Source organism: Syngnathus scovelli, chromosome 3 (genome assembly GCF_024217435.2).
Source record: "Syngnathus scovelli strain Florida chromosome 3, RoL_Ssco_1.2, whole genome shotgun sequence".
Classification (NCBI taxonomy): Eukaryota; Metazoa; Chordata; class Actinopteri; order Syngnathiformes; family Syngnathidae; genus Syngnathus; species Syngnathus scovelli.
In genome coordinates this window covers 18,989,750-19,010,192 of record NC_090849.1, presented here as the reverse complement: position 1 = coordinate 19,010,192, position 20,443 = coordinate 18,989,750, and the positions used below count along the sequence as shown (strand labels likewise).

Genomic DNA, 20,443 nt, shown 5'->3' with positions numbered 1-20,443 from the left:
CACTAGTAGAACAACTGTGTTTTCCTAGCATCAATTTTTTTTCTACTGGTGCAACATTTAGACAACTGGTTAGCAATTGAGTCTTACTGGTAAACTTCATTGCTGCACTCGTTACATTGCTTGTCCCAAGTGGTATAAGTATTTGACAAGATACTTCATTAATTGAAAATAACTTTGAAATTTTGAATATTCCGCCTAGTACATGGACCATGAGCTGCATATGAAGAATATGAAAATGGTCAAACGCCTTTCTGTCTGCTTTGTTTGTATCACAAAAGTAATTTCCATCATTTCCCATCGTGTGACAATGGACCAAGCAGCAATTGAACTTTTTGTTTGCCTTCATACACAGGAGCATCCTAAAAACATATCCATAAATACAAAACAAAAATCATTCCTAGTTACCACGGTGATGAGAATGAAAGTAGGCGAGAGGTGGCACATGGGGTGACCTTACGCAGACGTGTTGTATAATTCATGTAATTCACTATGTCATTCAACGTAACAGCTGAAAACAGACCTGACTTGAAATTGGAGCGCTTGTTTGTTTACATCCGTGTTTGGAGTACATGGTGACAAGCAATATTGACAAAAGCAATTTTCTTTTGGAGATGGAAATATTTGGAGTTCTAGCGAAACACGACAACCCTTCATAATAAAAAAAAAGGAAACGACTAAGTCATTTTTAAGTAATTTTTTTAACGACTTAGTCATATTTTGACCGTAAGCGTAATAGGTTCTGATAATAGCACAACTTTATTCTTGTAACATTACTTTCTGTGATGTCTTGGTCTTGGAATACTGTTATTTGTATTTATTTTTAAGATGTTTCAACACATTTAAATGTGCCACTTTGTTTTGGTTAAGTTTGGAATGTAAAGACAAAGTAGAGCTGTGGAGCCTCTTGATCATCTCATCGCAAGGATCAGCAGCAGCTAACAGTACACTGGGGTGCACTTTCACTGGAGGGAAGGTGCCGTAAAACTTCTTGGGGTGCCTACGAAAGCACTTTGGGTAGATACTTAATGACGAAATGGACCAAGATGAAGTCATTACTACACACGTGGGGGACATGAGGGGAATTGTTCGGATTCTTATGTTCACTCGGGCATGATAAAAGCATATGCTGGAATTGGACCAATATAATGGTGTCACGTTCATTTATTGTCCTTGATTGGGAACATTTTTTCTACTTCTGTGTGACCAGGTCACGAGGGATAGCAAGAAGGCTAGTTATTGATGCACGCCATAATATTTGTTTTAATTGCCTATTTTATTACAAAAATTGTTATCTCAAACTGGTTTCATCTCATCTATACTCATTTTACAACATTACCTTTGAAAATAAATGGCTTGCAGATTTTATTTAGAAAAAAATGTCCATGCATGGCAACAATGGCTTTCTTGTATTTTGTCCGTTTAATAACTTAGACTAAATTTAGTTCTTAGCTGAACGTTACACACAAAGATTATGTTCTAGAATATAATAAAGCAAACACTAACAGATGCGATGCACCCATGTTTCTCAGTTTGAAAATTAAATATTTTTGTAGTATATTCAGTCGCTTTGTGAAACTGGTATGAGGTGCAAAAATAAAAGTTGTGACCACTGCACTATACTGTGCATGTATGTGGCGCATGGACACAAATAAAATGTTTATTTTGGAATGGGGGAGTGTTTTCTCATCCTCATTGCACTTTGTCACTTGATTTGAAAAAGGGAGAACAAGCTGACTCATCACATTCATGGAATCGACAAGAGCGGAATCAGTCTCTTTTTCCCGAGAGATGGGAGACCTTCTCACTGGTACGCCCTGGATTTTTCAGGAACAGATGGTTGCCAAAAAGGGACATGTGACCATTGTGTGGCGGCACTAATGGAAGCCACGGTCTGCCGACCTGGTGTCTGAGCCAACTGTTATTGTAGCCCGAGGCCCTGAGACAGGACTGTTGATTTTATAGATACCAAATATGACCCACTCTCACTCTTTACCTGACTTCTACTCTTGTGCATTCATCGTCCAAAACCGGCTCAAACCGGTTTAAAACGGTTCAATTTGATTAAAACTGGATCAGACCGGCTTGAGCCGGTTCAAATCGGTCCAATCCGGCTCAATCGAGAAAAATCTGTGAGAAAACCAGGAAGCAAATAAAACCAGTAAGTGGCAAAAAAATATAAAAAATAACCCTACCCACTAACCCCAAATATTTTATCTTAATCATGTACTAGTGTATTGTGGCTATCATAGTCACATATTTTGGTTCTTCCTTGACATAACAAGAAAGACACCAATGCACAAAACAGCAACCAATTTGTGTATACAACGGTTTCTGAAACAGGATGCTTATGGCAGAAAATCTTTAATTGTCCCCCTCTCATACACACTAGCAACATTTGTTTGCACTTGTGTGTTCTAATTGGCTCTATTATACGTCGCCGCTATTGCCTGAAAAAATAACACCCCCCCACACACACACACATTGTTGCCATATTAAAAATACACCTAACTTGTCATTTGCAGCTTGTTCCCAATTGATTTTGCGTTATGACTTGGACGTGCTAAATCTGTCAGTAGCCCAGAGTTTGTTTATATATGGAAAAAGAATCATCTGTCACTGTCCCAACTTAATATGCCCTGTGGCTCGGTGGCACTGGCTCTGGAGCTGACAGCTTGTAATGGCTCGGAATTGCATGAAGCCCCTAGATGAGGTTGACAGCAGCGTTGTGATGGAAATGTGGATGTAGGAAATAATGCAACTAGGAAAAAAGTGTCAAGTTTGTCTGAAATTGGAAAGCAATGAATGATTTTTCTTCCTCGATTTGAAAGGAAATCATTCAATTTTCTTTTTTTATTGAAAGTGATTTCCAGCATGTAATGAGAAGGACTGCCTCAAAATCGATGGAAACCATCTTCATATGTGTCCTGCTGTAATTAGTGATGTGCATCTCCAGTTCTTTTAAGTGAACTGTATCTTTAGAATCAGTTCACTCAAAAGATTTTCGTTCAAACGAGTTGTTCAACGATACGTCCCCCCCCCCCTCACTTTCACTTAAGCTTTTTCTCTAATGAAGTGGCCTGTGAATAGGTACACCTCATGGACACTTCAATAGGTACAATACACGAGGTAAAAAAAAAGAGAAAAAAAAAGAATAAATAAGAAAGTGTAGCGAACGATTCGGTGAACGATTCTTTTGAACAAATCTTTTGAGTGAACCAATTTTAAAGATTCAGTTCACTCAAAAACTGGAATGCACATCACTAGTACAAAGCAGTACAGACGGCTGAGGGGCGCTAGGCCGAAATAGCCGACTGGTTAGTGACACGGGCTCTCGATCAGGTTGACCCAGGTTCGATCCCGGATGTGAGCATAGACCCAGACGTGGTTTTAGAATTGGAACCTCACAATTACAAGTATTTATGTGTAAATACATAAGGTGGCCCCGCCCCCAAGTCGGCCGAGAGAAAAACAATGGATCACGGGTGGGCTGAAATCCAATAGCGGAGGACACTCCATTAGGTACACCGCCATTTTCAGGTGTACCTAATGACAGGCCACTTCATTAGGGAAAAATCATGGTCAAAGCTTAAATGAAAGTGAAAAGTGCCACACCCGCCCTCACCCCCACTTTCTGATTGGCTGTTTGATCTGTGACGTCACTTGGAAACTGCATTGGAAACTGGACCTTTGACCATGATATTTCCCTAATAAAGTGGCCTGTTATTAGGTACACTTGAAAATGGCGGTGTACCTAATGGAGTGTCCGTGTGATTCCCTCGTTAAGTGCAGGTGCGTGAAAAGTTTTAGCTCCTTTTGAACGTGAAAGTGGCTAAAAGTTTTCACGCACCTGCACTTAACGAGGGTCACTTGGAAAACATGTTGGAACGCGGCCCCGAGGACTAGAGCTTGACACCTGTGACCTTTGACCATGATATTTCCCTAATAAAGTGGCCTGTTATTAGGTACACTTGAAAATGGCGGTGTACCTAATGGAGTGTCCGTGTGATTCCCTCGTTAAGTGCAGGTGCGTGAAAAGTTTTAGCTCCTTTTGAACGTGAAAGTGGCTAAAAGTTTTCACGCAGGTGTGTTTAACGAGGGTAACTTGGAAAACATATTGGAACGCGGCCCCTCGAGGACTGGCGGTCGACACCCCTGGTTTGAGTGAAAGTTGCCACACCCAGCCTCACCCCCGCTTTCTGATTGGCTGTTTGATCTGTGACGTCATTTAGACACTCTATAAGGTACACCACCATTTTTAGGTGTACCTAATAACAGGCCACTTAGTTCTCTCTTAAATGCTTTACAAAACAATTTCTATGTAGTGCAAATTGAATCTAAATCTCTATTGCCCTCCTGTGTTTGCTACTGCAAATCACATATAGGGACCCTTATGGACACAACTGTGTGCGTGGGCTCCCTCTAGAGATTTGAAGAGTTACTGCACTAGTTACTGCATGTAACTTTCAAGTTTCTGTAAATTTGTACTGGATCTTTAAGTATTTTAAATATTTTTTACAGTTGTCATTAATCCTACTGCAACACATTTCAAGTAATTAATTACTTAATTGAGTGAATGTGAAGCAGGGATGAGGCGCTGCAAGGAAAAAAAAAAGTTGTGGATACAATGCCCTGTGATTCTTAAAAGATTCGAAGTAATAACTTCAAAGCTTGTAACCCTCTTAATTGATACGCTCGATAGTCCTCTGAAGACGTCACTGTATTGCATGCATAGAAATGAAAGCAAATAACAAAAACACCGCATAATATTTGGTTACCATTTTTAGTGGTGATTTGTCTCCCCCTAGTGGAGGTTTAAGAGAAAAATAATCCACTCAACCCTTTATTTTCATTAAAAAAAAGGTTTTATTGATAATGTAAAATGATCTACATCATCCTCGTGTACCGAACTGTACGTCCAATGGGCCAGAAATATAACAACAATCGTCCACAAGGTGGCGCCATGCCAGCCAATTGCAGGGCAGACAAAGACTAACAAGCATTCATTCAAAGACACTGGAGGCCCACAGCAGGAATCGAATCCAGCACCTTTGCACTGTCAGACGGATGTGCTCACCAGCGCTCCACCAACTAAAAGCGAATTTACTAAGAGGGCAGGATAAATAACTGGATGTACAAGTCTACATGCGTATGCGTGTGTGTCTGTCTGTGTGTAAAGAAAATTCTCTGTTGTATCAAACAGTATATTGCGCTTAGAAGTTGTAAAGTTATGATAGACATTTACCTTTCATGGAAGACTAAATAAAAAAAGAAAACTAAAATGGGTCTACAGCAGTATTTTTGTTCATTTCTTTTAATTAAACATTTTTTGCATTTTGTTTAATGCCTAAACATGCACTGGCTCCCTTTGAAAGTTATAAAAAATGACATAACAGGAGGGTTAAAAAAATAATAATGATAAAAGTGGAGGTGTTTTGCCCATGGACGTGTTTTCTCTTTTACATTAAACAATGGATTACAGCCTCAACTTCATTGACCTCAAAACCATGGCAACATATTGCCATTTATTCCATGTAGAACAAAACGAAACAAAGCAAATTCCCAAAATAGGCAGCCTTGCTAGTATTTTGTTTGTTTGAAAATGGCAGTAGTAGAGTAGTGGAGGACAGAACAGGGCAATGTTGTCTTTTGATACTGTTGTTGTTGATACCTCAACTGGTTACCAAGCAACAGAGGCCAAAGAAGCGTCTCTTCCTTTGTTGGATTAGCGGGTAGGGAGACAGGTTCAGCAAACTGCTGTCGTCTGGAAGCCACAAGAACATAGAGAAAGTATTGCAAACTGATTTTTATTTCATATTCTTTCCATTGCCTGTCTGTCAAAATATGTCTTTATGTTTCAATGGCACAAACAAAGTCGTGGACCTTTCCACTGTGGTGAAAAAATATAGCTGAAAATATAGCTGAAACTTTTCAGTAGTTCAACCCACAGTCCTAACACACCTTGGTTCTTTAGTGGTAAAGGCATCGTCTCCCTGAGTTTAGTGAGAAGGTTCTTCATTTCTCTCATGTCCCTGCAACAAATAAAGATGCTTTTTTGTTGCATATAAAGTGTGTGTATTTGGGCTGAATGTGATATTTTGGCAGATACATTTTTCTACAACAAATCCCTTCTGAACATAAATTGAAAAATAGTTGCATACATTTCATACTGACCTATTTGCTTATCACTATTTTCCATGACTTCTGATATCACAGTGAATTTGTTGCTAAAACTAGATGAGTAGCAATGAAATGTATTTCTATCATTATACACACAATTGAACAATTGTGGACCTACTTTTCAATGTTTTCTATGTCCGTCGCCACCAGCCATGCGGATGGAGGGCCGTCGGTGGGCGAGGAGGAAGTGTCCTCAAGGATGGGGACGTCTGAGCTTTCGTCGGCTTTTCTGTCCACTGAGGGAAGGCTACAGGGATCTTTGCCTGATACCGCAGAAAGAGTTGAAGAAACATGTACTTCTAATTCGGGATCAGGGTTAGGGTCAGGGTGTTATGGCTAGGGTTAGGGCTGGGGGGTTAGGGGGACACGTTTTAGGGTTAGAATGTCAGGGGTTAGCGTTTCAAACTAGGGTTCGGGTGTTTACCTTTTCTGTGGAGCTGCAGAGAGCCCAGCAAGCAGAATGACTTGAGCATCTCAGTGATGTACATCTCCAAGCAGCACTGGAGCTGGATGAAGAGCCGACAGATCTCTGGGTGAATCTCGCCATCCTCTGGCCTAAAGCACATCAAGAAATTAGCGATTCCCCACAGTGGACTTTTTATAAAAGTTGACTTTATATCTATTTATTTGTTGGGTCTAAATAGTGCCCTCTAAGTGTACATTCAAGCAAAGACGTATCTGTTTATGTGAAAATGTGTCTGTGAGCATTTTTTATTCACATGGTGTCTTTACATGTGCTATAATTCTTGATCCTTGTGGGAAAAATAAAATGCGTAAAAACTGCATTACGATCACTTCAGCCAAACAAATTTGACAAATAAGCAACAGAATTGCTATTTCATTTTTGCTTGATGATATTGTTTATCTTAGAATTTGCTTAGCTTCCCGAGGACCAGTAATGAAATGTGCTGACATAAAAAGCCTATCAAGTATGATTTATTTACCCACTGGTCGCTCATCACCAGTTTTTATGAGACTCTGTAGCAGCATCACATATGCTTCAATCTACAGCAGATGATAACTGTGCGTGTACTGGTGAGTGAAAGTACTGAAATAAACATTAAATAGAAAATTGCACAAATAGTTTAAAATGTTTTTTTTCTCTTTTCAATTACATTTTTCAATATTTTTTTTCTACTTTTTTGTTAACTTGCGTTGGAGCTTTTTGAGGATTTTTTTTTAGTGGAGGACATATATGATCACACTGACCCTGCAATCAATGTGAGACTGTGATGTGCGGCCCTGGCTATCTCGCAGCCTTTGGTTCGAGTCCTCAGCATGTCGGCCCTCAAGTTGGGACAGTCGACGGTGATCTCGCCGATGGAAATGACCAGCTGTCGGTACAGCGCCACCAATGTGTTGAACTCTTGCACGATCTGTGATGCAAGCAGAAAGTAAACACTACTTCATGTAAAGTATGTTCATTTGCACATGCATGATCAAGCGAGAGCTGTATTTACAAGTCTGCCTTTAAAAAGACAACAATGCTCCAACTTACAGGACCACACCAATATATTCCAGCTGGCATCTATATTTGTTCATGATTACAAAGCTCAAGTGGATGATGGCACTATTAAAGCAGCGCCACTCTGTGGCAAAATCGGCACATTACACTTGAACATGCCACACAATTGTTTTGTACATACGAATGCATGATACAAGTATTCCAGTTAAATAAAATGTTATTCTTTTTCTCCAACTCTTGTATTGGATCTTTACTAGACAACGCAGGCATGCATGGGCCTGTGAATCCATGTCCCGTTACATTGCACTGAATAGTGCCAGTATCAAAAGAATACACTGGAATCCAAATAAAATAATAGAAATTGTAAAATACAATGACATGGTAAATAAATGCCCCATGTGCATTTTTTAAAAAAGAAATGGTAATATTAAATTAAAAAATAAAGTAATTTAACAGGCAAAAAATATTAATCATAAAATGTAAATTTGAAAAAGCGAAAACGATCATACAACACAGCCAGTGCAAAAAAACAATAATATACATAATGGTCATATTAATAATAATTATTACTTAATTTTAGAAAACTAACTAGGATTAAAAAAAACATGCAAAGTGAACAGGCAGGTTGCAAAATAGCAGCCTAAAAAAAGTCAACATGATCCTTGATCAAAATAGCACAGAGGTTGCTTTAATGACTCCATTGATTATCGATCGTGCTATTGACTTTGCACCACCTCAGAGTACCCCCCCCCCCCCCCCCCTCCCTCCCAGTCAAATAACAGCTGCTCGACTTCCGTGCCGGCTCTGCAGAGTGTTCATTGCACGCAGCCTTAAATGACGTTCACTTGACATGCTCCGTGTCTCAGTATATCAATCATCATCATCACCATCATCATCATCATCATCATCATCATCAGAGCACTCATTCATGCAGTTTGGGAGAATTACCCCCCACCCCCCCTCCCCCCCCAAAAAAAAACGCTGCAGCACAGCACCCCACAGCTGTGAATGCACATTATAGTGCAATACGTCATACATGCAGCAATTTGTCGTCATATGTGTCACGCGCATGAGCGTGCAGGAGACACAAAGAGGAGGAGAGCAGCGGTGCACGGGATGGACGCGCGTACGTCCGCCACTTACCATCCTGCAGTCGACCACGGCGCGCAGGGCTCTGCGGCTGCTCTCGGTGCTCTCCCGCCGCTGGGGGTCTCGGTAGAGGGGCTTGCCGATCTGGAAGATGGACCCGGCCGGTCTGGGGCGGTTTTTGCGCCCGTTCGATGCAGAACTCATGCATACACACCCACTAATAAAACAGTCCTGATACGGAACGATCGCTCCCGTGTGCTGCGGCCCCACCCCCCCTCACCACCGCCACCTCTCTCCTCCTCCTCTTCAACTCTTCACCGTCCTCTCTCTTTTCTCCTGACCCAAACCTGCCTTACCCCAGCCCTCACGCCACCTCCCTAGAGTGGAGCCAGATGTGCTCTCAGATAAGAACGGACGATGAGGATAAGGAGGCAAAAGACGCGCTACTCTTCTCCGCATCAAGTCACCTCCACTTCCGCGGCATGCAGCTCACAAGCGGGCTCCTTGCTTCATCTCCTCCTCGCGCATCACCCAGCACAACCCGTCCATGATTTGCACCGAGCACCACTGGCAGAGGCGGCCGGCCGATAAGCATCTGCTGCCTCTTCGCAGCATTGAAGGCTGTAAACGTCACCGTCTCACAATTTTTATTTATTTAAATTTTGGGTTGCACTTTGGCGTGCAGATCTGCACATTCATTCACAAATCTCTCTCCCCCCTCCTCCTCCCCCTCCCTTTCGGTGGTTCCTCCTCTTGTAACCTTGGAGGAGCATTTTGTAGCAGACTGCTGGGGAAGGACAGAGAAACACATCCCCACCCCGATAGGTGAAAAGCCGTGATATAAGGCGTGAAAGTGAACGTTTAAAAAATAATCTTATAATAGTAATCCCCACCCACTGGTGTGTTGTGAGATATTATCTGCAAAAAAAAATCCAATCTCATATAGTTAGTCTTTGCTCTATAATATCTATGGTGATATGTATTGACATACAGCACAATTATAGTCTCTTCTTCCATTGGAAGGCAGAAGGTAGCCTTCATTAAAGTAGTTGCCAGAATAAATTATGACTTCCTGCCGCAATATCAGCTTTGTGCATGATTAAACCAGCCCAAAATTCGCATTGGATAAGTCATTTTGTGAGTTAATTGAGACAATCGACTTCATCATTATTTCAGTAGTCATAGTTTTTTGGGTGTTGTTTTGTGTGCGCTAAGATTTTTCCACTGTAAAAAAATAAAGGTGCCTTTATTCAAACCACCACAATCACCACAAGTGCAGTTATCAATAAACAGCCGAGTGCAAATGTCCCTTCTATTTCAATGCTTCTGATCTACCCCCCGCAATTCCGGGACAGAACATGTTGTTTATCATGTGCACACTGAGAAAATGGAATGCCCAAATGTGCCTCCTACACAATATGCCCTTTCAATCGTTTATTAACGGCTGATAACAAGCTGACACTGCTCCACTCAACATCCCACCTGCTTGTTTCCACAGTGCAGCAAACGGCTCAATCTCATATACCTGTCATCATCATGATGATCATCATCATCATCAGACTGTCAAAAAGAGGGGAAAAAGAGATAACAGAGGATGCAAACTATGAAGAAGCCAACAATCCAGTTGACAGAGTAAATGTAGATGATGACCATATCCATGTCAAAGTGCCACCCGCGGCCGTCGTCGTCAAAATCCAACGCGCTCAGACGGAAGCCGCCGCCCGCACGGGGCAACTGACGTCGCGCCATGGGGCTGGAAGGCCTGAAACCTGGAAGGCGGAAGACAAAATGTATTGACTCCGTTTTTTTGATTACTTGGCTCACTTTTGCAGGGACTTGTAGTCAGGGTAGGCAAGTGAGGCTGTGTCGCCCCCTGCTGTCCCTTCCTCTGCATATATTTGAAAAGGGGGGGAACAAAAACATGTATTCGCATTTATTCCATCCATCCATTTTCAAAAAATTTTTCTAACAAGTTCACTTCGAAATTAGATGAAATAGCAAAAGCAAATATTTTATGTAACCAGCTAGTGCCCATACATTCATTTAAAACTCATCTTGTCAGTGTTTGGTTATAACTGCACCCTGAAGTTGGCCATCTCTTTCCCAAAGTCAGCCGTGATAGACTCCAGCGTACCTCCAAATATTCTGAAGAGTTTTCTGCAGCTCGGCAGAGGCCATTTCGCACAAGTCGCTTTCTGGAAGTTTTGTTTCCGACATGCGTATTCCTTTGGGAAGAACGTCCTTACCATTTGATTCAACTCTGTGGAGGAAAAAAAACACCAAAAAATCTAAATATTGTATAAGATGAATATGATTCATTCAGTATACAAGCAAAAGCATGACGCATGACAACACTCTTTGCGTGCGTGACCTTGCCTCGGCTAATCAACACAAGAACTAAATTATCATCATCATCATCTAAGCACCAAAGAGCTCTCATCTGTGTGGTTGAGTTTTCCTTGTGACCGCATCCTCTCTCTTTTTATGGATGTGTTGGCCCATAGGGGGAAAAATGTGCATCGTCCCATGTCATTATTTATTTACAGTTTAGTGAGTGCTGACTGACCACAACATTAGTTACGTCGAATGAGCTCCAACAAAGGGCCCACCGTGGCCTCACCCTTCTGGAAGAAGACGTGCGTGATGATGGTTCTGCAGAGAGGGCAGGGCGTACTCGCAGGACAGTTCTTGGCCAATGTCCTCAGGCAAGGTTCACAAAAGATGTGCTTGCATGGCTGACACATGTACGGGCTGAAGTAGACGTCTAGGCACACGGCGCACATGTATCCCTCCTTGCTCACGTCTTCTTCATCCTCATCGCTGCTGCTGGTAATGCTTCCTGTGGAACCCTGTCAAGCGGAGGAAAGAGCGAGAGCACTCGTTAGACTAAGTTGAGGACACATCTTGGTCCTCGTGGTCAAATTATTTTCAAGCTTAGGGGTGCCTAGTTCATGAATGTCTTTTTTTGAATAAGTCCATTGAGCTCCAATTCTAGAGCAGTGTATGATTTTATTTATTTATTTATTTATTAGGGGCATAACATTTTTGTCCCTGTGTGTACATGAACACTTCCATTGCATTTTTTTTAATCCAAAATGAAAATTCTCATTTTTTTTTTTTAAATAATTTATTGTATGGTTACAATTTCATCTGTTTATAAAGGCATTTATAATCTAGCTTCAAAGTTGAGGCTGGTGTCAATTGCATTTGTTTTTTTTGCAATTAGGTGTAGATAGATGCATTATTTTATTTATTTTTTTAACCTGAGATTAAACACTCCACCGGTGAAGCTTTTAAACATTTATCATCACTATGAAATATCCTTCCTCCTCCTGGGAGTTTTAACACGGGCGTCTTCTTTTAGTGTGTGGAGGTTATGTGTGATGTACTCTGAGTTTTGTCTCTGTTATTTGACACCCACGTGCACAAGATAATATGTGTGACTGAAAAGTACCATGTCAGGTGAGATTTTCACAGAGTGAGATTGTCTCTCACTAATGTTTTCTCACATCAGGGATTGCATTAAAATGCGGGGCAAACAGAAGGAGCGTTAGGTGGAACACAATAATTCTGCTTATGGCATATTGTTAACCTGCTTTGCATCTGTTTCTGCAGCACCACCCTCACTGTACCGCTTATATCCCCTTGGGTCAACCCTCCCAAGAGCTTGCACATACACAAACACACACACACGCACACATCCACAACATCATCCGGGCGGCTGCGCCAGGTCACTTTGTGGCAACATCTGTCCCTCGAGTCCCCCGTCTTCACCTTGAAATAGTGCCACGTAAACACAAGTGACACATGTTGACTCCTCACATATGAGCGGAGCGAAGGGTTGCTTCCAGAGTAATTACCGCTTCAAATCCCCGGGGTGTATTTGTAAAAAAGAAGTATGACACAAGTATTGGTAGAGTTTGTCCATTCGAACATCCATTTTCTGGAATGCTTATTGTGTTCAGGGTCACAGGGAGCTTTTGACTACATAAGCCGACTGCATGCGAAAATGGAGGTGACAGGTCACATATCAAAATAGACAACATTTCACACTCACGTTCACACAGTCACTGAGAAGGAGCTGAACCAGTCCTGCCTGCACCAAATTCAGGTGGGTGAACCACTACAGTGTCAGTGATTTCAGACGACTAACTTTGGGAAGTTTTTTTTTTTTTATCTTGATTACTATCAGTCCAAAACTACACATTGGGGGATGATTTTATAATTCTTTTCCTTTTTTTTTTACGGATTTTTTGGGGGGGTGTATTAATGTGACTGTGAGTAATTCATTCATTTCACACATGATGGCCCTTAATTGCAATTCTACTTTGTTACTATTTTTCCTGTTTCTGGCTAGCCTGCTATTTCTCAAGTCAAATGAAAATCAGCATGTTTTTTTCTTTTTGTATGAAAAAGCAAGTTATTTAATTTAAAAAAAATACTCGAGTGAGCCTCGATAACATGTTTTCGGAGAAAACGATTTGTTGATGTCTCATTTACACTTGAAGAGAGAAAGCTTCAACTCAAATGAGCAACTCAAGCAACAAAAAGGCAATGAAATGAGGAGCTTGTGTGGATGGATTCATTCAACAGCTGGCATTGCAGATTGTTTGTGACAGGAGAGTGCGCCAAAAAGGAGTTTTACGTAATTGTGCGCATGTCCATAATTATTTGGCAAAACCACCAAAATGTTTCATATGGCTTTGAATCAATGGACAAGGACAAACCAAACCTCGGACAGCGCGGGTTCGATTGCCACTGTGACACCCCAACACTGTGAAAAAGTTTTGACATTGAAAATAGAGCTCCCTCTCCAACTTGCTGAAACTCTGCCAATTTAATAGAAACCATAAAAACAATATGAAGGTTGGTGGCGCCCGAGAGGGTGAAACTATGAGAAGTTGAAACTGAAAAAAAATAAAAGCACTGTCACAAAATAGATAGCAATTAAGAAGAAATCTGTAGAATGACATTGGAGTCACTGGTGGAGCTTGGATTATTTCCTTGGAGGGACCATGAGGAGGCAAGGATGAAAAAAATCTAAACCAAAAAAATCTTCAGAAAAATAAAATCTGATTTATATGTTTACTTTGAGGCGTTGGGTGGAAAAAAAATCCAGAAAAATTGGAAAGTACCCAAAAGTTAATTGTCTGGTCTGGCACAAGGGAAGCAAAACCATATTTCAGGTGGGACTAACTAAGACATCTTCCATCTTAGATTGATCAATGAATTGTTGCAAAACACTGTAGCGCGTGTAAGATTCAATTCAATGGAAGATGCAAAGCACAACTTGCTCCTTTGTCTGTTTTTGTGCTTGAAGAGCCCACTGCAGCCGAGCCTCATCATGCGGCTAATTCACACACAAGCCCACTTCAGGCTGAGCTCACAATGCCTATTGAGATGCGATGTGAGCATGACGACGGCTGCCGACAACCACAATTTCTCTAATCATGACTATTTTGCCAAACATCATTTTGGAAATAAATAAAAGCCTGGTTGCAGATGACACATTGCATTCAAGCAAGTTAACCACTAACTGAGGTGGCTCCAAACAAAGGGCCTGCTGTCGGGTGAATACAAATAAAAGATCTCGATGAACAGCGTGGATCACCTGCAGCTGACTTTGCCTCCATCGCTCCTTCCTCTTCTGCCTCCTCCTCGCACATTTGATTCTCTTCCTCTCCTTCTTGCTCATCCTCTCCGGCACCGTGATCCGAGATGGGCTCGTCACGTCCATCACACCTCCGCCCTCTTCCTCCTCGTCCAAGTGGGTCTCTCCCTCAGCGTTGGTCAAAGTCTGTGACAAGCCGCCAGGTGTCCAGCATGGCTCTCTGGGAGGACGGCTGGGTGGCCTCACTGAGGTGGTCCCGGATGATGAAGCTCTCTGAGGGCGAGAGGGGACGGGTGACCTGTTTCGAACGGAGGTGAGAGATGGGGGTGAACACCTCCCCGCTGCTTGTGGATGCTGAAGAGCGGTTTTATTCATGATGGCACCGCCGCTAGCCACTGCGTTTGACCCAACTGCAGATTCCACTTGATCTGAACCAGAGCTGGACAGACTCTCTGTGCTTCCTCCCTCTTCTGATCCATTGCCAACATTTTCAATACTGACACACTTCCTGAGTCTCCCTCTTTTCTCCCAACTTCTTGCCTGTCTTCTTTCATCTCCATCCCGTCTTATCTCGCTGTGGACTTTCCTTCCTGGAAGCACCGGTCGCAGAAGTTGCTCCCCACGGATGCTGCTCTCGTTCCCACCGCTGACCCCCACATGGGAGCTCATGGCTGCACCTTTAAGCCCCATCCACACTCTGCCTCTTCATCCTTACATTTCACTCGCTTCTTTTTCCTCTGGATAATTTTAAGCGCACAGGGATGGTTCCAGTGTGCAGGTGGTGAACCCTGGAGCCGACCTTTGCTCGTGCAACTCTCAACAGACTGCGAGTGAGCCCACTGGGACGTTCTGTGGAACAAAAAGATCCACAGCCCTACCCAGTGCCCTCTTGTTACAATAGATCACAATAGGATGAGGCCTGCTCATGGCCCCTTTTTGTAGAGTGCAGAGCGGCCACGGCTTGTTCAACATTAGATGATAAATAAAACAACAACACACAGTCGACATATTGTCAGCAATTTCCAACAGATACCTCTCTATACCCTTCAATCAATCAAGATAAAACCAATATAGAGAAAAAACATTTAACATGTTTACATAAACAATCATAATTCCAACCATCCATCGATATTTTTTATGGCATTTTTCACCAGCAGGTTTGCAGACTATCCATTTTCACTCAATTGGTCAATTTTTCTACATCTGTCCATCCGTCCTTCTATCTGACGTCATTCAGTTTGTAGCGTATACTTTTCATGACATATTTATCTGGTGGTGTTACTGTGCAAATTTTGTCATAGAAAAGTATGTGTCGTGGACTAGTTAAAGATTGAGAACCACAGCGCCACATTTGGATGCAATACTGGCTGTGTGCAGCAGATAGCAGCAGCTGCCGCCCGTTCACCCCTATAGACAAGTTGAGAAATTGCTCGTACTCTTTCACGAAATTCCTATTTAGAACTTTTTTTTAACACCAAAACATCGCGTCACATTCAAACTTTGCCCGTTACATGTGGATGTTTATAACCAGGAATGGTTGTTTTCAATTTATACAACCTCATATCAGTGTTGATCGAAATAGGCTTTCCTTCGTGAGTGAAAGTTGAAAAGAGTGGAGAGCAGCTTTTCCAGCGGAGTGAGGTGCGAGGTTGAAGAGAAAAAGAGAAAAATGGGGGAGCAGGCGGTGGAGGAGCCCCTCTTTAAAGGGGGCGAGACCTCCTGGATCTGACGTGTGGAGGGGCTGATGCTATAAAATCATTCACGTGGTCACCAAGCTCAGATGACTCTCGGCACCAGTGAGCGCGCACGGCTGTCACCCCTCACGGGACACACGCACACTCTCACAAGCACACACAAAACTGATTTAAACGCACACACGCGCACACACATGTAAACAGTACGCGCGCGCACCCAAGCGTGCGTCATGCGTCCTGAGAGTAACTTGCCAGCTCGGCTGGAACGCGCCAGGACGCACGGGATGAGCACCGGTACCGTGACCAGCAGCGGCTGAGGGACAGCCAGCCTCGCAACCTCGACACCTTCCCGGGCTGGCTGCATGCCCTCCCCGCGCTTCGCCGGGAAAGTATGGATTACCTTCCCACCAGAGGCAACGACAGCAACGCCACCGTCGGGTACCCGCCCGGGGTGGAGGTGGTGGCGGACTGGCTGGGCTCCGACGACAGCCACAAGAACAACAACAACAACACCGGCGGTTCCTACTCCTTTCCGTTCGTGCAACTGGGCTATCAGATCGTCACCTCCCTTCTGCTGGGCGCGCTCATCCTGTGCTCCATCTTCGGTAACGCGTGCGTGGTGGCCGCTATCGCCCTGGAAAGGTCCCTCCAAAACGTGGCCAACTACTTGATCGGATCCCTGGCTGTGACGGACCTCATGGTGTCGGTGCTGGTGCTGCCCATGGCGGCCCTATACCAGGTGTTGAACAAGTGGACCCTGGGCCAGGGGATCTGTGACTTGTTCATCTCTCTGGACGTGTTGTGCTGCACCTCATCCATCCTGCACCTGTGCGCCATCGCTCTGGACCGCTACTGGGCCATCACGGACCCCATAGACTATGTCAACAAGCGCACCCCGAGGAGAGCCGCGCTCCTCATCAGCGTTACCTGGCTGGTGGGCTTCTCCGTATCCATCCCGCCCATGTTGGGCTGGAGGAGCGCCGAGGACCGAGCCGACCCCGACGCTTGCATCATCAGCCAGGACCCGGGCTACACCATCTACTCCACCTTCGGGGCGTTCTACATCCCTCTCATCCTCATGCTGGTCCTTTATGGGCGGATCTTCAAGGCGGCTCGCTTCCGGATCCGAAAGACAGTGAAGAAGACAGAGAAGGTCAAAGGTGAGCGCTGCTTGACATTATCCCCCGCGGTGCTCCACAAGAAGAGCAACGGGGAGGCCGGTAGCGGTAGGCCGTGCATCAACGGCGCCGTGCAGTTTGGCGACGAGGCCGAATGCCTGGAGGTGATGGAGGTGAGCAGTTCCAAAAGCCACCTGGCCCTGCCCAACACCCCGCAGTCATCCTCGCACGAGAACCTCAGCGAGAGGAACTGCGGTGCCAAACGCAAATTGGCGCTGGCCCGAGAGCGCAAGACGGTGAAGACTCTGGGCATCATCATGGGCACGTTCATCTTCTGCTGGCTGCCGTTCTTCATCGTGGCCCTAGTGCTGCCCTTCTGCGGAGAGAGCTGCTACATGCCCGAATGGCTGGGCGCCGTCATCAATTGGCTGGGCTACTCCAACTCCCTGCTCAACCCAATCATCTACGCCTACTTCAACAAGGACTTCCAAAGTGCTTTCAAAAAGATTGTCAAGTGCAAATTCCACAGGCCGTGAACGCAACGCTCCATCAGATTGCACCTACTGCACTGTCCACAGGCGTCCAAATGCAAGAGCTGTATCAGAATCAGAGCCTTATCTCAGTTGTTGGTATTAACCATGTTTAATACTGTGTTTGTAGTAAGCATTGCATCACATTGTGTGCGTTAAAAAGAATACAGATTACCAGCCAGATGCTTAGCTTAGCTTCCACCTTTAGCATCAAAGTTGACACCAAACTGTATTTTTATTCTTTGACCCTCCAGAGCTTCCTCTGCAGGTTTAAAGTTGAACAAAAAGAACTGACACTGACTTGCATTCATTTAATAATTTGTTATTAGTTATGTATCATTACCTATTGATGTTATGTATTTATTATTCATCTTTATATTCTTGTATTATTTGTATTCATATGCAATTCATTCTGCCAGAGGTGTATTATTTAAACACCAATGCTAGTAGTTATTTATTTATTTATAATTTTGAATTTAATTGTAATTTATTTTAGGGTTCAGTTTTTAACCTTAACTTACTTTACTTAACTCTACAGTAATTTTATTTATTTTATGTAATAATTATTTTCTCTGACTTAAAAAAATCCTTGAATTTATTTATTTTAATTACAATTTGTATGATTTATTTATTTGTTAAATATTCATATTTGATAGGTTTTAATAAAGAAAATTAACAATTGTTCAATACCATTTGTAAAGGCAAATGTTTTGGGGGATACAGCTCTTGAATTTGTGCAGGTGTACCTAACAAAGTGTGCCATGAGCACACATGGTCAACCACGTGTTGGGGACTTACGCAAAGGAAAAGAGGACATGTCTACTGACAGTATAAAGGGCAAAAAGAAACAAAACTCAAAAGATAAACCATCCAAATGCACAGACTTGAATTCAGGTTCTGTCTCTGTGTGTCACAAGGCCTGTGAGGACTCTTCATACGTGCGTTTATCTCGTGTTGTGCTCACTGTGTTTGTTGGCTGTCTGCAATGGCGCCCCAGTGTTGCCAAGTGCTCTCCATCCACGCATTTCTGTCATGCAGGTCGACATCACGAGCTTTGTAGCACTGAAACAATAAAACGCAATCCAAGTCATTCCTTATTAAGATAACTTGAGTCCATTTTTGTAGCGTGTTGGGGGAAACAAGGAGAGCAATGAGGCAGGCTGGTTATTAACTTATTTCTGCTCATAAATCTTCATATGCATCACATGGCATTTATCTTGTGTAGTGTAGCTTGAGGAGGGAGGGGCGCAAAGCAATTTATCATACTGATGATGAGGACGAAGATGAGGATGATGATGTTATCTGCAGCGTATCTAAGGCCAGTCTGCAAATAGACACAAACAGAACATAGACTTTCCCGTATCTATTTGCAACAACAACAAGAAAGTGACAATAGACGGAATGAATGGAAGCAGAGAGTGTGTTGTAGTCCCCGTAATACACATAGAAGACACCACATTAGGTACACTCCTGTACATTTGTAATGATAATAATAACAAACACTTAAAACATTAATACTGGAGCCTTTTAAAAAGTTCAGGAATTGTATTCCACACAGGTATTGCAGCAGCAACAACATAACAACAGCTAAATAACAAAGAAAGGTAATGTTACAAAGTGGAACTTCATGGACTATAATTCTAATAGTATATCACCAAAGAAAGGTAATGATCATTAAACATTTTTAAAATAAAATTTTAAGCGATTTACATCCTTTGAAAAATAATCTAAAATCAAAAAGTGTTGCAAATATCAACGTCATCATCATATTGAGAGGTGTTTGTAATATTTTGGCTGCATTGTTCAGCAAAATATTAGAGGCAGCTCTCAGTATGTCTAACATGAATAACAGGAATTATTTTTTTTAAATGCGCAGCATATATTATAAAACTCTTCTTTTAAGCCTAATTCAGGCACAGACGTACCAAATGTAGTACAGTGTTTCATCTGTCCATCCATTTTCCATACCACTGACCCTCAGTAGGGGAGCAGGTGTGTTCTGGAACCTATATCCCAGATGACCTTCTTGCCAACTATTCTCAGGAAACATATGGACACAGAAAGCAATTTAACATGCATGTTTGGGGAATTGGGGAGTAAGAGGCAGTATAAGAGACCATCCAAACTCTACGCACAAATCTGAACCGCCAACATCAGAACTGCGAGGCGTATGCGTAAACCGATTATCACCGTGCCACCAAGTATAGCACTACGATAATAATGATAAATGAGAATATGCAGGAAAGCCCCGCTGGCGTAACTCTGCTCTCTCACGCCCAACCCGGCCGCAAATCCACTTAGAGCGGATGAGCAGAAACACGAGTTTCAGAAGGAAGCCCCAGTTGAGATGTACACAGCCCACAGGGGGCGGTCGGTTGATTACTCAGCTCATCGTCATGGCAACAAATCAAAGCCAAAGCATCAAGAGTCAGCGACAGATGGAGGGAGGGAGAACCAGGCGGGGAAAGAGAGGAAAGCCAGACGGCATCACAATGTCGAGACGACACCTGTGGCATACAAACAATGATGAAAGGTGGCAGAGATGATGCAGAACATCACACTCAATAGTCAATATATTATGTACACATATACACTTGAAAAGACTAAAGTTCTTTGAAGGGACCCCAAATCCATTTCACTGGCCACAAGACCAGGACAAAGTGTTTATTGTGGCTGGAGAAGTGCACTGCATCATACGGATAGCCTTTAAATATCATTACCTGATTAAATTATGGCTAAATCATTAGAAGCTTCCAAAC

The 20,443-nt window shown here is 42.9% G+C and overlaps 3 protein-coding genes across 3 annotated transcripts; 1 reads left to right on the top strand and 2 right to left on the bottom strand.

The window, feature by feature from the left end:
* Positions 1 to 5,239: 5,239 nt before the first annotated feature.
* rgs7bpa (regulator of G protein signaling 7 binding protein a) lies at positions 5,240 to 9,813 on the bottom strand. The gene is made up of 6 exons (XM_049763798.1): positions 8,786 to 9,813; positions 7,387 to 7,553; positions 6,602 to 6,732; positions 6,296 to 6,440; positions 5,959 to 6,029; positions 5,240 to 5,761 (listed from the first exon to the last, which is right to left on the bottom strand). The coding sequence occupies exons 1-6, from the start codon at positions 8,933 to 8,935 to the stop codon at positions 5,670 to 5,672; spliced, it is 756 nt and encodes a 251-aa protein (XP_049619755.1). The 5' UTR covers positions 8,936 to 9,813; the 3' UTR covers positions 5,240 to 5,669.
* Positions 9,814 to 10,132: 319 nt separating this feature from the next.
* On the bottom strand, positions 10,133 to 15,456 carry rnf180a (ring finger protein 180a). Its single transcript, XM_049763797.2, has 4 exons — positions 14,343 to 15,456; positions 11,352 to 11,580; positions 10,866 to 10,991; positions 10,133 to 10,500 (listed from the first exon to the last, which is right to left on the bottom strand). The coding sequence occupies exons 1-4, from the start codon at positions 15,030 to 15,032 to the stop codon at positions 10,295 to 10,297; spliced, it is 1,251 nt and encodes a 416-aa protein (XP_049619754.1). The 5' UTR covers positions 15,033 to 15,456; the 3' UTR covers positions 10,133 to 10,294.
* A 649-nt stretch (positions 15,457 to 16,105) lies between these two features.
* Positions 16,106 to 18,790, top strand: htr1aa (5-hydroxytryptamine (serotonin) receptor 1A a). The gene has a single exon (XM_049763796.2). The coding sequence runs from the start codon at positions 16,428 to 16,430 to the stop codon at positions 17,688 to 17,690; it is 1,263 nt and encodes a 420-aa protein (XP_049619753.1). The 5' UTR covers positions 16,106 to 16,427; the 3' UTR covers positions 17,691 to 18,790.
* Positions 18,791 to 20,443: the final 1,653 nt, after the last annotated feature.

What these genes read in the sequence shown, in the direction of transcription:
- rgs7bpa (XM_049763798.1), bottom strand. Translation starts at nt 8,935, where the DNA reads ATGAGTTCTGCATCGAACGGGCGCAAAAACCGCCCCAGACCGGCCGGG. An exon ending in AGTCTCACATTGATTGCAGG is followed by an intron (nt 6,733 to 7,386) that starts GTCAGTGTGATC and finishes GATGTGCTTTAG; the next exon opens with GCCAGAGGATGGCGAGATTC. An exon ending in GACATAGAAAACATTGAAAA is followed by an intron (nt 6,030 to 6,295) that starts GTAGGTCCACAA and finishes TATTTGTTGCAG; the next exon opens with GGACATGAGAGAAATGAAGA.
- rnf180a (XM_049763797.2), bottom strand. Translation starts at nt 15,032, where the DNA reads ATGGGGCTTAAAGGTGCAGCCATGAGCTCCCATGTGGGGGTCAGCGGT. An exon ending in GGAGGCAAAGTCAGCTGCAG is followed by an intron (nt 11,581 to 14,342) that starts GTGATCCACGCT and finishes TCCGCTTGACAG; the next exon opens with GGTTCCACAGGAAGCATTAC. An exon ending in GCACGTCTTCTTCCAGAAGG is followed by an intron (nt 10,992 to 11,351) that starts GTGAGGCCACGG and finishes TTTCCTCCACAG; the next exon opens with AGTTGAATCAAATGGTAAGG.
- htr1aa (XM_049763796.2), top strand. Translation starts at nt 16,428, where the DNA reads ATGGATTACCTTCCCACCAGAGGCAACGACAGCAACGCCACCGTCGGG.